Source organism: Coptis chinensis, chromosome 8 (genome assembly GCF_015680905.1).
Source record: "Coptis chinensis isolate HL-2020 chromosome 8, ASM1568090v1, whole genome shotgun sequence".
In the NCBI taxonomy this organism is placed as follows: Eukaryota; Viridiplantae; Streptophyta; class Magnoliopsida; order Ranunculales; family Ranunculaceae; genus Coptis; species Coptis chinensis.
In genome coordinates this window covers 94,557,056-94,573,775 of record NC_141463.1, presented here as the reverse complement: position 1 = coordinate 94,573,775, position 16,720 = coordinate 94,557,056, and the positions used below count along the sequence as shown (strand labels likewise).

The window sequence follows — 16,720 nt, the reverse complement described above, 5'->3', positions numbered from 1 at the left end:
CTAGATGGCCAAGTCGTTTGAGTGTATACTCAAACGATATGGACAAGTCGTTTGAGTGTTACTCACACTAACACTGAAACTACGCGGCCATGTAGTTTGAGTGTACACTCAAACTACGCGGTCATGTAGTTTGAGTGTAACACTGAAACTACACGGCCATGTAGTTTGAGTGTACACTCAAACGGCTTGGTCATGTAGTTTGAGTGCACACTCAAACGACATGGCCACGTAGTTTCAGTGTGTACACTCAAACTACATGGCGCGTAGTTTGAGTGTACACTCAAACGACATGGCCGCGTAGTTTCGATGTACGTACACTCAAACTACATGGCCGCGTAGTTTCAGTGTTAGTGTGAGTAACACTCAAACGACTTGGTCATGTCGCCCCGAGTGTACACTCAAACGACATGGGGCGAAGTTTCGGTGTTAGTGTGAGTAACACTCAAACGACTTGGTCATGTCGTCGAAGTAGACACTCAAACGACTTGGCGAAGTCGTTTATGTTTTCACTTAAACGACATGGTCATGTCGTTTTACGTTTTACACTCAAGCGACACCACCATGTCGTTCGCGGTCGTTTGAGTAAAAGCAGAAACGACTTCGCCAAGTCGTTTGAGTGTACACTCAGACGACATGGTCGTGTCGTTTGAGTGTAAACAGAAACGACCCGGAGGGTTCGTTTTGGCAATACCGGTTGAATTGGTTGCTGGGCTTGGGCTTTATGGCAAATTTGTAAAATTTCTTTTTTTTTGAGGGGTTGCCCAATCCAATTTGATGAGTGCCCAATGGAATCACCTTGTTGTTTTGTTATCCCAAACCATGTTTATATTGATATATGGTGATTGTGTGGGGTGCATTATTTAAGTTGCCAAACTGATTTAGCAATAGCGAGAAACCGGGACCTATGTATAAGAGGAACCGTTCATATACATTCACGTACGAGTATTTAACCTTGCATCATAATAATAATATAAAAATTTACATTCTGGTACATGTATTCACATAATATGAAGGGTTTCATCTTAGTCACTAGTAGTTTATACAAGAAAGAAAAACTTTTTTGATAGAATGCATCTCGTTCAGAACATCTTGAATGTCCATTCTTTCAGTAAGTAGTTCCTCTGAACATTTTACTCCGATTCTCATTACAGAACTCAAGCATTCTGTCAAATGATTTGTCACATTTGGAGCTTTGCTTTGAGTTTCTTCAGATAGCAAGCGCATATCTATGACTTCTAGCAACTTGTGAGGTAAAGCCATTTTACAAAACAGGTGGAGGCTGAATCCATCCTTGAACATGTCATCAGTTGGTCTCTTTGCTGTGAACATTTCTAGCAAAAGTACACCGTAACTATACACATCCCCTTGTACTGACACCTCTGTACCCATGCCATACTCTGCAATTCATTCATAGATTTGTCATGCATAAGATGTCGAGTTAGTTAGGTGATAATTCATGACCATGATACGAAATGAACTTGCGGAGAACGTACTTTATCTAATGAGATTTAACATACCTGGAGGAATGTAGCCAATAGTCCCTCTTATAGCGATCGAATTACTTTCAGTGTTGTTGGAAGTACTAGTACTCTTGGAGAGAAACTTCGCTAATCCAAAGTCACCAACGTGGGCGGTCATGTCATTGCTAAGAAGTACATTACTGGACTTCAGGTCACAATGAACAATAGGCCTTTCGCATTGATTATGTAGGTAATCCAAAGCAGATGCAACATCGATTGCTATGTTTAGCCTTTCGTAAAAGTTCAAGAATCTTGGTAGATCTTGTTCATTTGAACTTGGGTGCAACCAGCTTTCTAGACTTCCATTGGGCATGAACTCAAAACAAGAGCCTTAAATTTATTACCTCTGAAATCTTCACTTGAGCAAACAGTTAAAATCTTGAGTAGATTTCGATGTCGGACTGTCCTCAGGGCTTCACACTCAGCTATGAAACTCTTGGATGCTCTACGTTCCAATAGGTTGAATACCTTCACGGCAATAGGTTCTTCATCTTGCGAGAGTATTCCTTTGTATACAGAGCCATAGCCACCCATACCAATCAGATTAGCTGAAGAAAAGCCATTGGTTGCTTTATGAAGATCATTGTACGAAACTCTCACAACACCCTGAACTTGCTCTGTTGGTGGTTTTGCTTTGGGTTTTTTATTCCAATAGATAACAAGGAACAATACCACCAGAAACAGTAATGGAATCAGTACTCCCAGTGTCACCTTTAAAGCAAGAGGAACTTCTTTTTTCGAAGACTTTGGGATGATGCATTTAGGTAACTGTAGAGTAGAAACGCCCCCACATAGCTTGTAGTTTCCAGCAATTGAAATTGCAGTCACATTTTGAAAAATTCCATTTTGTGGTACCTCACCCTCAATGTTATTGAAAGATAGGTTTAAACTTTGTAAACGTAGGTTCTCCAATTCTTTCGGAATCATTCCAGTTATGTTGTTGCGTGAAACATCCAGAACTTGGAGGCCTTGCAAATAACTGAGCGAGTGTGGAAGAGCCCCTTGGAAGAAATTACCTTGTAAATAGAGATTTTCCAAACTCGAACAACCACCAATTGTGCTAGGAATTTCACCCGCCATCTTGTTCTCCGAAACGTTCATGTATTCCAAACTTTTCAGGCTACCCAACTCCGAAGGTATGGAGCCATTCAACGAATTATGTGACAAATCAAGAATCTGTAAGCGTGAGGACAGACCAATCTCGTGTGGAATGATACCTGTTAGTTTTGTAGGTAGCGTCTAACATGAAAACTGTTGGAAAAGTCCGAGCCAACTTAACACCTTCTGGATGGGCCCATAACAATCCCGTTATCTCCTCGGTATTCTCATCCTGTCTCAACTCCTCAAAATAATGTTCTTTTGCTAACAACTCACGCAATCTCTGTAATTGTGTGAGACCGTTCATATCCAATTTCCTCACCTTCTGCCTTGCAGTGTAGACTTGGGATATACTAGAGATGTTATCATGATACCTATTCTTGATGGAATCCAATATTTGTTTAGGTTTTATTCCACACTTACTCATCTCTGACAAATACTCGAACTCTGGAACGGTTAGTCGAGTAGCAAATGCATGTCCTTCAAGGGTCTTCGCCAATGGATGGTTGTGAACACCATTAAGAACGACAATTTTCCAACTATCGACAGTGCCGCGTTGGAAAATACCTTTTAACTTAAATGGACATCCCGATTTCTTGGTTCCCGACCTTCTCTTATTAGCCTTCTCTTCGCCTTCCTTCTTGTGTGACCGATACACACCCGAGCACTCACAAGCCAAATTCAATCTTGCTACTCGGTTTCCTTTGGCACACTCCGACTTTTCAATGACCACAACAACATTAACTTGTCTTCCTCTAGCGGTTGCCCAATCGATTGCCTCGCTACGTGTATGAAAGACCTAAACACATAAAAAACAACAACTATTATTAATACACTAATAAAATTATATTTAGAAAATTTAAAAAAAAATGAAATCAATGCCTACTCAATCATACCTCTTCTGTAGTAAAAATTTCTGTTGTATCACTTAAAATCGGTTGACAATCCACATCATTCGAGTTTCGCTGGAAGATCGGTTCGGATAGCGGCAAAGAATTCTACATATAGAAGAATAAAACAAGAGTCTCAAACAATGCATTTAGTTTCAAACGACCCAACCATGTAGTTTCATCAAGAGTCCAAACGACCCGGCCATGTAGTTCTATAGTGTAATGAAACGACCTGGCCATGTAGTTCTGTAGTGTAATGAAACGACCCAGCCATGTCGTTCCGTAGTGTTCTCAAACTACACCACCATGTCGTTCCGTAGTGTTCTCAAACTACACCGCCATGTCGTTCCGTAGTGTTCTCAAACTACAGGCCCATGTCGTTTGATAGTGTTACCAAGCGACCCGACCATGTCGTTTGGGCTCGGGTTTTGCATTCATTCATTTTGCATCCATTCATTCATTCATTCAATCAATCAAGTGTTTTGTATTCATTTTAATCAAGTGTTACCTCATTATTTAGGTTTGCATTTTGTCGTCGACGATTTCTCGAATTTCATTTGCTTTCGACTTGTCGTGATCTTCAAATTCTTCACCTTGACCTTCAACATTTTGTTCCACTTCTTCACTTTCAACATATCTTCTATTTTCTCCTTCTCTAATTTGTTGTTCTCTTCTAATTTGTTGTTGTACATCAAACATTACCTCAAATACTTCTTCTTCATCTTCATGTTCCATTTAGAGAAACTTGAGTGTGTAGAGAAACTTGAGTATGTAGAGAAACTTGAGTATTCTATGTAAACCCTAAACTCTAAACTGAGTGAATGAGTATTCTATATATATTTGAAATTTTGATATATTTCGAATAATTGAGTGAAATATATTTGTAAACCCCCCAAACTAGTTTATTATTTACAATTGAATAAAAAAATGGAAAATAACAAGTTTAGATATAAAAGCAGTTATTATTTTAGATTTGGATAATTTAGTGAAATATGTTTGAAATTAAATTTTTTTTTTTTTTTTTTTTCGGTACGAAATTTGTAAAACCCTAAACCCTAAACCCAAACCCCAAACCCCCAAACTAGATTATGATTCAAAATTTGAAAAGAAAATAAAAAATAATAAGTTTATAAATAAAACAAATTATTATTTTGAATAATTAAGTAAAATTTGTTAGCATTTAAATTTGTAAATAACTCTAAACCCTAAACCCTAAATCTCAACCTAGTTTTATGATTCACAATTTTAAAAATAAAATAAAAATAACAAGTTTAGATATAAAACAAATTATTATTTCAAATAATTAAGTGAAATATGTTGGTACGAAATTTCTAAACCTTGAACTACGAACTCTAAACCCCAAACTAGTTTATGATTCACAATTGAAAAATAATAATAATAACAAGTTTAGATATAAAACAAATTATTATTTTAGATTTTTTATAGCATGTTTGATTACATGTTTTAACTTGGTTATAAAGATACTATGTCATAAAGGATAAAGAGTGTAGAGTGCATGTAGTTTTATTGATGTAATTGTGTTGTTTCTAACCCAATTTTTAAATCGGATTTCAATTTTTCTAATTCAATTGAAATCGTTTGAGTGCATTTGGAATCGTTTGAGTGCGTGTCCCGCGCCGTTTGAGTGTACACTCAAACACGTGACTAAGTCGCTTTGAGTGTAAACTCAAATTACATGTCCAAGTCGTTTGAGTGTACACACTCGCACGACATGACCATGTCGTTTGAGTGTTACTTTGAGTTTGAGTTACACTCAAACTAGATGGCCAAGTCGTTTGAGTGTATACTCAAACGATATGGGATTAAAGTCGTTTGAGTGTTACTCACACTAACACCGAAACTACGCGGCCATGTGGTTTGAGTGTACACTCAAACCACGGTCATGTAGTTTGAGTGTAACACTGAAACTACACGGCCATGTAGTTTGAGTGCACACTCAAACGACATGGCCACGTAGTTTCAGTGTACACTCAAACTACATGGCCGCGTAGTTTGAGTGTACACTCAAACGACATGGCCGCGTAGTTTCAGTGTACACTCAAACTACATGGCCGCGTAGTTTCAGTGTTAGTGTGAGTAACACTCAAACGACTTGGTCATGTCGTCTGAGTGTACACTCAAACGACATGGCCGCGTAGTTTCAGTGTTAGTGTGAGTAACACTCAAACGACTTGGTCATGTCGTCTGAGTGTACACTCAAACGACTTGGCGAAGTCGTTTATGTTTTTTAAGCGAAATGGTCATGGGTTGTACGTTTACGTTTCACTCAAAACGACCGCACCATGTCGCTCGCGTCGTTTGAGTGTAAACGTAAACGACTTCGCCAAGTCGTTTGAGTGTACACTCGACGACATGGTCGTGTCGTTTGAGAATAAACGTAAAACGACGAGGAGGGTTCGTTTTGGCAATACGGGTTGAATTGGTTCTTTGGGCTTGGGCTTTATGGCAAATTTGTAAAATTTTTTTTGAGGGTTGCCCAATCCAATTTGATGAGTGCCCAATGGAATCACCTTGTTGTTTTGTTATCCCAAACCATGTTTATATTGATATATGGTGATTGTGTGGGGTGCATTATTTAAGTTGCCAAACTGATTTAGCAATAGCGAGAAACCGGGACCTATGTATAAGAGGAACCGTTCATATACATTCACGTACGAGTATTTAACCTTGCATCATAATAATAATATAAAATTTACATTCTGGTACATGTATTCACATAATATGAAGGGTTTCATCTTAGTCACTAGTAGTTTATACAAGAAAGAAAAACTTTTTTGATAGAATGCATCTCGTTCAGAACATCTTGAATGTCCATTCTTTCAGTAAGTAGTTCCTCTGAACATTTTACTCCGATTCTCATTACAGAACTCAAGCATTCTGTCAAATGATTTGTCACATTTGGAGCTTTGCTTTGAGTTTCTTCAGATAGCAAGCGCATATCTATGACTTCTAGCAACTTGTGAGGTAAAGCCATTTTACAAAACAGGTGGAGGCTGAATCCATCCTTGAACATGTCATCAGTTGGTCTCTTTGCTGTGAACATTTCTAGCAAAAGTACACCGTAACTATACACATCCCCTTGTACTGACACCTCTGTACCCATGCCATACTCTGCAATTCATTCATAGATTTGTCATGCATAAGATGTCGAGTTAGTTAGGTGATAATTCATGACCATGATCTGAAATGAACTTGCGGAGAACGTGCTTTATCTAATGAGATTTAACATACCTGGAGGAATGTAGCCAATAGTCCCTCTTATAGCGATCGAATTACTTTCAGTGTTGTTGGAAGTACTAGTACTCTTGGAGAGAAACTTCGCTAATCCAAAGTCACCAACGTGGGCGGTCATGTCATTGCTAAGAAGTACATTACTGGACTTCAGGTCACAATGAACAATAGGCCTTTCGCATTGATTATGTAGGTAATCCAAAGCAGATGCAACATCGATTGCTATGTTTAGCCTTTCGTAAAAGTTCAAGAATCTTGGTAGATCTTGTTCATTTGAACTTGGGTGCAACCAGCTTTCTAGACTTCCATTGGGCATGAACTCAAAAACAAGAGCCTTAAATTTATTACCTCTGAAATCTTCACTTGAGCAAACAGTTAAAATCTTGAGTAGATTTCGATGTCGGACTGTCCTCAGGGCTTCACACTCAGCTATGAAACTCTTGGATGCTCTACGTTCCAATAGGTTGAATACCTTCACGGCAATAGGTTCTTCATCTTGCGAGAGTATTCCTTTGTATACAGAGCCATAGCCACCCATACCAATCAGATTAGCTGAAGAAAAGCCATTGGTTGCTTTATGAAGATCATTGTACGAAACTCTCACAACACCCTGAACTTGCTCTGTTGGTGGTTTTGCTTTGGGTTTTTTATTCCAATAGATAACAAGGAACAATACCACCAGAAACAGTAATGGAATCAGTACTCCCAGTGTCACCTTTAAAGCAAGAGGAACTTCTTTTTTTGAAGACTTTGGGATGATGCATTTAGGTAACTGTAGAGTAGAAACGCCCCCACATAGCTTGTAGTTTCCAGCAATTGAAATTGCAGTCACATTTTGAAAAATTCCATTTTGTGGTACCTCACCCTCAATGTTATTGAAAGATAGGTTTAAACTTTGTAAACGTAGGTTCTCCAATTCTTTCGGAATCATTCCAGTTATGTTGTTGCGTGAAACATCCAAAACTTGGAGGCCTTGCAAATAACTGAGCGAGTGTGGAAGAGCTCCTTGGAAGAAATTACCTTGTAAATAGAGATTTTCCAAACTCGAACAACCACCAATTGTGCTAGGAATTTCACCCGCCATCTTGTTCTCCGAAACGTTCATGTATTCCAAACTTTTCAGGCTACCCAACTCCGAAGGTATGGAGCCAATCAACGAATTATGTGACAAATCAAGAATCTGTAAGCGTGAGGACAGACCAATCTCGTGTGGAATGATGCCTGAGAAGTTGTTATTGGAAAGATCCAACATTTGTAACATTTGATTGCCTAGACTTGAAGCAATGCTTCCTTCCAAGAAGTTGAATGACAAAGCAAGATCGAATAACTGAGACATGTTGTTCATGGAGGAAGGGATATGTCCTGATATCCGGTTACCAAATAGATACAATAATCCTAGGTTCTGAAGTTTCCCAATGCCCATTGGAATATTACCAGTGATAAAGTTATTATAAAACTTCAATAAAGTCAAGCTTTGGAGATTTCCAATTTCACTAGGAATGTTTCCAGATATTTGATTTTCATCCAAAGAAAAAAATTCAAGCTGGGTGGAGAAATTAGCTATAGTTGCAGGTAGCATACCACCAAATTGGTTGGCGCTTATACCAAGTTCTTGTAAGTTGGTACAATTGGTTAAGGAAGTAAGGAAGTCTAAATCTCCAGATTTTCCACTTCCAAGCTTGTTTTCTTGCAAAACTAGAATTGTAAGGCCCTTTAGATTTCCCATGTTCAGAGGAACTGGTCCAGTAAATTGGTTATAACCCATATCAAACTGTTCAAGTCCTGAAGCATTAGTAAAAGAAGCAGGAATGGGGCCAGAAAATTTGTTTCCCTCGATGAAAAAGATTTTAAGATTTGGAAGAAGGAGATCGAAATCAGTGGGAAGGTACCCACTAAGTTCGTTAATTTCAATGGAAATAGTTTCCAGAGAATGGTTATAAAGGTTTGGAGGAAACATACCAGACAACATACACTGACCGAGTGCAAGTTTCTTGAGACTTTTTAATTGGTCTAGAGTACTTGGAATACTACCACCCAAACTATTCTGAGATAATTGAAGAACTTCAAGAGAGGTAAGGTTCCCAAAAGAAGGTGGGATAACCCCAGTTAGATTGTTTTGCCTGAAGCTCAGTTCAACCAGCTTCAAAAGAGACCCAAGTTCCATAGGTATCTTACCAACAAGATTGTTGCGATTGAGAATGAGGGTTTTGAGGTTGGAACAACGGGAGATATTCACTGGAATATTTCCTGCCAAAGAATTGTTACTCAAAACAAGATCTTCTAGTCTGAACAAATGACCAATTTCCTTAGGAATTTCACCATGGAAGCCGTTGTTCTGTAGGACTAGTGTCTTCAAGAAAGAGAGGTTTCCAATGTGTGTAGATATTGGTCCTACTAGACCTTTGGAAGCAAGGTTCAAGACTGTCACTCGTTGATGTCTGTTACTGCATGTAACTCCTTCCCAGTCACAAAAATGGTTAGAATCATTCCATGAACTCGTAACGTTATAGAGGTCCCCCGTTATTTGAGATTTAAAGGCGAGTAAGGCAAGCCGATCTGTTTCATTTCCTATGAAGTTGGCTTTTGACAATCTCAGTACAGCTAAAGAAATAGACCAGAGAAGGGTGGCATGTAAGAAAGGGAAACTAAACACACTCATCATCACTTAAAATAGACAGATGATCTCCAAACAGGGAGAGAAAGTTCTATTGGAAAAAGAAGTTCAATGAAGTTAACTAAAAGGACGGCACAGGTGCTATTTGTAGTTTTCCAAGAACAGCATTCCCTGTTCCCTATAGTCTATATTGGCTTCCGATCCATTGACTTGTGCACCTTTTTTATATGATTAGAACTAACCCACAAGGTCCAGCACAGAAAATACCTCCGAAGTCAATTCTGATTGGTGTATTGTATTAAAATAATAAGTTAAATTCTCTCTCTCTCTTCTGTGCTGGACCATGTGTTACAGTCGCGCCCTTTTTATATGGATTCATTTCCTTGAAAGTTACATTTTCATTGGTGGGGAGGGCCGAGGGGCCATGGTGGGGCTAACTATCCTAGCATCCAGCTTGTAATTGTCCTACAAGTGATGTCACTCTTCTTGGTGGGGAAACAAGACATGGCCTGGTTTCCCACTTTCCCATAGCTTACTTCAAATTAGAAAAATCTTCAGACCAGGCAACTTCTCTCCGGACTCTCCCCATATATGCATGAGAAACTTCCAGAGTTCCAGTGAATACATGGAAAGACCACTTCTGTGACTCAAGGTGCACAGGCCATTAAAGTCATTAATAGGCCTACACTAAATATTCTTATTTGGGTATATATTCTCATATTTCTGCTCTGTTCCTCAACCAGCCATATATGCCATGCCCATATCCCTTCTTTTCTTCAGTGCACTACATACTCCCTACTCAACAAACTCCCAAGTCAAGAAAGTTGATTAGCCATTTGCCAAAATATTTTACAGTACACCCCAAGACACTTCTGAAAGAATCATGCAGCTCTTGCTATTTAGCTACAAGCATGTGCAAATCTCTAACACTATTGTCTCATATGATCATATCTACATGCCTGGGGTACGTGAGTGAAAAATACGCCCAAGGAAGAATTTCACTGATTAAGACTTCTGCTGTAATACACGATTATAAACGATAAGTTATGTTAAATGCATTTCAATGGAGGATGAGAAAACACGTCAAGGGCATCGGTAATCTGCTCTTAAGATCAAATTCAAAGAGTCCAATTTTGTTTATAGTGTTTTCAGTTAAAAGTGGTATGTCAGCATTTAGACCATTTAATATGAGGGCCCTTAATTTGATCGATATGACGATATGGATGGCGAGTGAGAATTTGGTACCCAAATTTAATGAGGGCGGACAGTTCAGCATTTGAAAATATCCGCATTTGAAAATATCCGTTGGAAATTTTCAACATTTAGTTTCTCTGGTTCATGGAGCTACTACATCAGTCAACAGTTAGACCCACTTAAGTGAAGTAGATGCCAAAATCCTAAAAGAGTTGGCTGACTTTGGACACCGTTATTGTAAACAATGACATGGTTTGAAATTCCAATCCAGTCTAGAACTGCAGCATCCCACTCTATACCTCCTTCTACTCGTTCATCTCAGTTACCTTTGCAATAGTTATAGCAGTACGTCCTTAAATATGAAATTCTAGCTCTGTCGTGAAGTTTAATATGGAAGAATTACTAAAATAATATTTGAACGCTGTCAATTAGAAGTATCTCCGGAATCTGGAAGTAAACTGTACGTTAGAATTTGAATGCTTCAGAAGCTGCATGTAAATAGAAATGAACTCGATTCAGGGTATACCAATATATATACCACACACTGACACGCAATAGGTGTACATGGCCAATTATGCCTTACATAAGCCAAAATTTGCTCTGACGTCTTTGTACTTTGAATGGCCTATTGAACTTCTATTTGAGAAGTATCTTGTCACAAAATTGAACTTCGATACTCAAATTGAAAAAATAACATTGACATTGGCAACATTCTTCCCAATCATACGACTTCAGTAGGAAAATAACCAATTTTCTTGTCCAATTGATTTTCATTTGCTCCGATGAACTGAAAATGGAAGGAAAGTAAAGTAACTCGAGTCACATGACATTGGACACCCAGAAAAAAGAATAACAGGAATAGTGATAGGACTACTCATATTTAGAGTATCTAGAATACGAAAATCACACCTATATGAAACTTCATCTTTAGTCATCACTTCCTACCAGAGAGAAAATTTTCTTTGATTAAGTGCATCTCCTTGAGAACATCTTGAATCTCCATCCTCTCAGTCATTTGATCCTCTGAACATATTACTCCGATTCTCAGTATAGAAATAAGGTATTCTCTGATTCCATTTACTGAGTTGGCAGCTTTAATTACGACTTTCCTTGGTTATCAAGTGCATATCTATGATGTTCATGACCTCGTGAGGTAAAGCCATTTTAGAAAATTTAGGAAGGCTGAGACCATCCCTGAACATGTCATCCGTTGGTCTCTTCCCTGTGAACATTTCTAGCAAAAGTACACCGTAACTGTAAACATCCCCATATGTAGTCACCTCTGCTCCCATGGCATACTCTGGAATCCACCCAGTTATAGACTTGTTAAGCATAGAAATCAGATTTGAGTAAAAATTCAGATTGTGTTATGTACGTTTAAGATATATTTTTTGTTAGAAAATAATGAAATTACAATAGCTAATGGAAACATACCCGGAGGAATGTAGCCGATAGTTCCTCTCAGAGCAATCGAATTAGTATCATTTCTGTTGGAAGTCCTATTGTTCTTAGAAAGGAATTTTGCTAAGCCAAAGTCACATACATAAGCAGTCAAGTCATTGCCAAGAAGAACGTTGCTTGCCTTGAGATCACAATGCACGATAGGTCTTTCACATTGATTGTGAAGATAATCCAAAGCAGAAGCAATATCAATTGCTATATTTAGTCTTTGGTGAAAGTTTAACCGTTCTGGCTGCATTTGTCCATCTGAACTTGGATGCAACCAACTTTCTAGACTTCCCTTAGGCATGAATGTAAAAACGAGGGCTTTGAAATCATTACCATTGAAATCTACACTAGAGCAAACTGTTATGATATTGAGAAGATTTCGATGTCGAACTCCTCTCAATGCTTCACATTCCACCATGAAACTCTTGGAAGCTCCATGTTCCCTGAGGTTAAGTACCTTCACTGCAATAGGATCTTCATTTGGACGAAGAATTCCTTTGTAGACAGATCCATAACTTCCCATACCAACCAAATTTGCAGAAGAAAATCCATCTGTTGCTTTATGGAGATCATTGTAAGAAACTCTCTTAAGATCTCCCAGTAATTGCTCAGGAAAATATTTTGTTTTGGCTTTTTCTCAAGCAGATTACAACGAACAACGCCACAAGCAATAGCGATGGTGCAAGTACACCAAGTATCACTTTCAACGAAAGAGGTATTCCATGTTTCTTAGAACTTTGATTGTAGCATATAGGTAACTGAAGTGCAGAAATGCCCCCACAGATCTTTTCATTTCCATCAACTGAAAATGCACTTGCATTTGAAAAGATTCCATCTATTGGTACCTCACCTTCAAGGTTATTGAAAGAAAGGTTTAGTTTCTGTAAGGCGAGGTTCTCTAATCCTTCAGGAATTTGACCAGTTATGTTGTTGCGTGAAACATCCATAACTTGAAGGCCTTTCAAAGTAGTAAGAGAATTGGGAAGGGGTCCTTGGAAAAAATTCCCCTGAATATAGAGGTACTCCAAACTTGAACAATCGCCCAGTTGGCTGGGTATTTCGCCAGACATTCTGTTCTCAGAAACATCTAAACCTTGAAGACTCTTCAAATTACCTACTTCGGTTGGTATGGACCCAATGAACGCATTATGTGACATATTAAGTGTACGTAATTGAGAAGATAGACCAATTTCTCGCCCTGGTATGGTGCCGGTAAAATTGTTATAAGAAAAGAGCAATGTTTGCATAGATTGAGCTAGACTTGGTGCAATAGTTCCTTCCAAAAAATTGAGCGACATATCAAGAAAGAACAATTGTGGCAGGTTCCTTAGGGAGGAAGGGAGCTGTCCTGACAGTTGGTTTTCAAATAGATATAGCTTTTGTAGTTTTTGTAGCTTTCCAATTGCCATGGGTATACTACCAGTCAAGGAGTTCCCATGCAAGTCTATAAGGGTTAAGTTTTGGAGATTTCCTATCTCCGGCGGAATGTTTCCAGATAACCGATTAGCTCCTAGATACATTTCACTGAGTTGGTTTGGCAAATTACCAATTGAGAGTGGTATAGTACCTCCAAACTGATTGGTGCTGACAAGTAGAATTTGTAGACTGGTACAATTGGATAGAGAAGTGAAGAAATCTAAATCCCCAGATTTCTCACTTCCCAGACTGTTTCCTTGCATGCCCAAATAATTAAGATTTTGTAGATTTCCCACACTCAGAGGAACTTTTCCACTAAAATTGTTAAAACCCATATCAATCCTTATGAGTTGCGATGAATTGAATAAAGAACTAGGAATGGCTCCGGAAAATTCGTTGCCCCCCATTAAAAACAATCTAAGACTGGGAAGCACAAGGCCATTTGGAAGTTCCCCAGTAAGGTAATTCAACTCAATGGAAACAATTTCTAAAGTTGAGGTATTAAAAATGGAGGGAGGAAACAAGCCAGATAACTTACATTGACCAAGTGGAATAGCTTTGAGGCTTTTCAATTGTCCTAGAGTACTCGGGACACTTCCACCAAAATTATTAACAGACATAGAAAGAAATTGAAGAGATGTTAAGTTGCCCAAGGAAGGAGGGATACCACCAGTTAGCTTGTTAGAATGAAGAGTCAAGTTAACAAGCTTTGAAAGGGACCCAAGTTCCATAGGTATCTTACCAACAAGATTGTTTTCATTTAGAAAGAGTGCCATAAGGCTGGAACAGTTGGACATACTAACTGGTATTTCTCCTACTAAAGAATTAGCACTCACAAAGAGGTCTTTCAGCCTGAACAACTTACCAAACTCTGGAGGAATTTCACCATGGAAGCTGTTGTTGTAGAGGTTTAGTGTCCTCAAGAAAGAGAGGTTTCCAATCTGGGGAGATATGGTGCCGGCTAAAGCTTTGCTGCGAATTATCAAGGCGGTCACCCTTTGATGTCGCCTACTGCATCTAACTCCTTCCCACTCACAGAAATGGTAAGAACCGTTCCATGAACGCATAGCCTCGAAAGGGTCTTGGGTTATTTGAGATTTGAATGCTAGTAAGGCAAGCTTATCTGTTTCATTTCCTAAGATGTTGACTGTGGACAATTTAACTGATAGAGAAATGCAACAGAGAAAGATTGAATGTAAGAGAAAAAATCTGAATACACTCATCATTGAACTTTTAAACTCAGGACAACTCTGTTGGAAAATCTACTTGTTGATTAAAAGACTACTTATATATTAAAGCTATAAAAGGTGAATGCTCCAAACTTTGTAGTTGTGCCTTGTGAAGACATGACTAGGGCTGAATGGGTTTCGATAACCCGATAACCGATCCGAACCAAACCGATAAAAAATAGTTTGGGTTGGATAATTTGATTTATTTTTACCGACCGAAACTGAATCGAACCGATAAAATATTTGGTTTTGGTTTTGGTTTGCCCTCCCCCGAACTGATATAAACCCGAACCGATAAGATGATATTTTAATAATATTTATGATTAATTTTGTATATGTTTATCAATTATGTGTTTGAAATTAATTTATTTAATTTAAGATTTAATTGATTTTATAGTTTTCGATTCGAGTCGGTTTGGATTCGGTTTGTAATATTTCTTACCAGTTCGTTTTGGTTTCGGATTCTCAATTTTCTTATCGGTTTGGTTTGGTTTAGATTCCTAACTTTATTATCGGTTTGGATTCGGATTTTCCAAAACTCGACCCAAACGGATCCATTGACAGCCCTAGATATAACATATTTCTAATTTGACTTTGTTGCTTGATATAACATATTTCTAATTAATTATTATTGCTAGGACATGACTACTTTGAAGTTTGAAATAGTTGTAATTTTAGTCAGTGCATCATATCATATAGGTCACATCTAATTTCTTTTCCGGTCCATGTCTTTTTTCTTTGGAAGACATGAAGTCACCGTCAGTTCTTTTTTCTGTTTTTAACTATTCCATGAACTCATGAAAACTAGAAAATTCGTGTAAAAAGCTGAAAAGGATTTGCTTGGTATAGTTTCTTGGCTTGGCCAGGCCAGTTGGCCGGTAGTTGATGGTTATGCTTAAAATACACTGCGTAATGCTATGCAAACTCGAGCAAAAACTCTGCTACATCACCAAAAATTTGAAATCAAAATTTAATCACATTATGCCATGACTTTGGCTGAAAGCTGAAAAGTTAGACCAACTTTGCTCTTGGAGAGTGGCCAACTTTGCTGCCGGCGTATGTGGCAGTAAAGGAGCTTCAATGAATATGGACAGCAGGTAATGGTGGGACAACAGGGTTCCATTTCTCTCTAGGGTGATTACTGAGACCTGACGATGGCAGGTTTACCAAGTTTACATCAAACCCGAATGCAGAAGAAAAGAAGATGATGTTTTGGATGGAGTGCATCTCCGGCATTGAGGACGTCTTCCATTTCCATTATCTCCTTTATTAGATCCACAGAACATGCTATTCCAATTCTCATTACGGGCCTCAAGCATTCTTAGAAGTTTCTATCTACCTATGTCCATCACCTGCTGAACATCAGTAGTCATGAAAGGTTGAGTTCATTCTTGCCTAGGACAGTTGGAGTCTGAAAGTGCACTTTGACCCATAAAACTGTGCATGAAGTACGATTCCATAAGAAAATTCATCTTTAGCTAGCTTTTATTCAAACCTGAATGCACAATTGTTTGATTGAATGCATCTCCTTGATGACATCTTTGATGTCCAGTCTTGCACTCATTAGTTCCTCTGAACATGCAACTCCTATTCTGATTATGGAACTCAAGCAATCTTTTACTGGACTTAGCTTGGAAGCTTCCTCTGGAGTTTCTTCAGATAGCAAGTGCATGTCAATGATGTCCATCACTCTTTGAGGTAAAGCCATTTTAGAAAACATATGAAGGCTAACTCCATCTTTGAACATGCAATCGGTTGGTCTCTTTCCAGTGAACATCTCTAGCAAAAGTACGCCGTAACTGTAGACATCCCCTTGCTTTGACACCTCTGCACCCATTCCATACTCTGTCATATCCATAATAAAGTAGTTAGCGCACAATCTTGATATGAGTGAAACGCAAGCTCTAAGGCATATAACAACATGCATTATCCAATGAAGGTACGGAAAATATTTTCTTAATAAATTGAAACCATACCTGGAGGAATGTACCCAATAGTTCCTCGTAAGGCAGCGAAGTAGATTCATTTTTGTTGGAAGTGCTAGTGTGCTTTGAGAGA

At 38.4% G+C, this 16,720-nt stretch overlaps 2 protein-coding genes across 2 annotated transcripts; both read right to left on the bottom strand.

Moving 5' to 3' along the window:
- Nucleotides 1–943: 943 nt before the first annotated feature.
- Nucleotides 944–16,589, bottom strand: LOC147484628 (uncharacterized). Its single transcript, XM_086579779.1, is given in 10 exon segments — nucleotides 944–1,397; nucleotides 1,518–1,844; nucleotides 1,847–2,737; nucleotides 4,856–4,872; nucleotides 6,274–6,640; nucleotides 6,761–9,405; nucleotides 9,911–10,014; nucleotides 12,668–14,595; nucleotides 16,002–16,014; nucleotides 16,158–16,589. Coding segments are annotated over 10 exon segments (7,092 nt in total). The 3' UTR covers nucleotides 944–1,029.
- LOC147484629 (putative LRR receptor-like serine/threonine-protein kinase At3g47570) lies at nucleotides 11,030–12,635 on the bottom strand. The gene is given in 4 exon segments (XM_086577183.1): nucleotides 11,030–11,355; nucleotides 11,514–11,677; nucleotides 11,679–11,868; nucleotides 12,003–12,635. Coding segments are annotated over 4 exon segments (909 nt in total). The 5' UTR covers nucleotides 12,541–12,635; the 3' UTR covers nucleotides 11,030–11,338.
- Nucleotides 16,590–16,720: the final 131 nt, after the last annotated feature.